This window comes from Anarrhichthys ocellatus, unplaced genomic scaffold (genome assembly GCF_004355925.1).
Source record: "Anarrhichthys ocellatus isolate YVR2014 unplaced genomic scaffold, GSC_Weel_1.0 scaffold9358, whole genome shotgun sequence".
In the NCBI taxonomy this organism is placed as follows: domain Eukaryota; kingdom Metazoa; phylum Chordata; class Actinopteri; order Perciformes; family Anarhichadidae; genus Anarrhichthys; species Anarrhichthys ocellatus.
Window position 1 is genome coordinate 1 of NW_022289332.1, and position 1392 is coordinate 1392.

General features: G+C 43.0%; 1 protein-coding gene across 1 annotated transcript; it reads left to right on the forward strand.

Moving 5' to 3' along the window:
* Positions 1-4: 4 nt before the first annotated feature.
* Positions 5-1386, forward strand: LOC116380882 (gastrula zinc finger protein XlCGF49.1-like; the record flags this gene model as incomplete). The annotated part of the gene is made up of 1 exon (XM_031842709.1): positions 5-1386. A coding segment is annotated over one exon (837 nt), but the record flags the coding sequence as incomplete, so codon positions are not given.
* Between the last annotated feature and the right edge of the window lie 6 nt (positions 1387-1392).

Sequence of the window (1392 nt, forward strand, 5' to 3'; positions counted from 1 at the left end):
ACAGGAGGACCCAGAGCCCCCACACATTAAAGAGGAACAGGAGGAACTCTGGACCGGTCAGGAGGGAGAGCAGCTTCAAGGTCTGGAGGAGGCTGATATCACCAAGTTCACATTCACTCCTGTGAAGAATGAAGATGATGAAGAGGAAGCTCAGTCCTCACGACTTCATCAAAGACAAACTGAACAGATGGAAACAGAAGCTGATGGAGAGGACTGTGGAGGACCAGAACCAGACAGGAACTCAGATCCAGATAGACATCCAGAACCAGATACTAATGTGAAGACTGGAGACTCTTCTGACACTGATGACAGTGGTGATTGGAAGGAGACCAGAGAACCTCAGTCAGGTTTGAACTCTGTGAATAATGATGAAGTTCCTGTCAGTGATTCAAGATGTAGTGCTGGTGAGAAACCTTTCAACTGCTCAGTCTGTAAGAAATCTTTTGGACGGAGGCAAACTATAAAGAGACACATGGTAACTCACACAGGAGATAAACCTTTCAGCTGCTCAGAATGTAATACATCTTTTTCACGTAGTGGACATTTACAGAGACACATGAGGTGTCACACAGGGGAAAAACTTTTCAGCTGCTCCCTTTGTAAGAAATCTTTTGGACGGAGGGAAACTTTACAGAGACACGTGAGACTCCACACAGGAGAGAAACCTTACAGCTGCTCAGAATGTGATAGAGGTTTCACTGACAGTCGAGGTCTGAAGACACACATGAGATGTCACACAGGAGAGAAACCTTTCAGCTGCTCTCTGTGTGATAATAGATTTCAGTACAAGTCAGCTCTGAAGTTACACATGAAAGCTCATACAAGAGACAACCGGCTGTAAAGGTTCTGTTTGTACACAAAAGGTGAATCTGACACACCACATGGCACATAACTCAGGGGAAGAACTCTGGTGCTTTTCCCCTATCTTTATTCAAAGTCATGTTGTTTTAATTTGAGAGCATTACTTATTGATTCCATGTTCAGATTTTGAATTGTTTCCCTCAAAACCCTGTCCTCACACACAATCAGCCCCCGCTTACGAGTAGTGACACAATAAACCTTGATCGCTCTAGAGATCCATGCTTTGTTTAAGGTGACGCCTCCTCACGTTGGCAGGGAGCTGAGTACTGTCTTTAGTTTGATCCGGTAGACTAATTGAGTTTTTATTTTCTAGTTAATGTTGGTTTTCTAGAGGGGTCCGGGGCGCGCTCACCTGGAAGAACATGTTGTACATTTTAAAGTTAAATTCATCAATCTGGTGTGTTTTGAGACCAAAAACAAGAGGCTAGTTCTATGAAGAACTTTGTGCTCTTGTAAACTATTGTGTGATCTTCTTTTAGCGGTGGTGGAATGTAACTAAGTACATTAACTTAAGTATTGTACTTGATATTT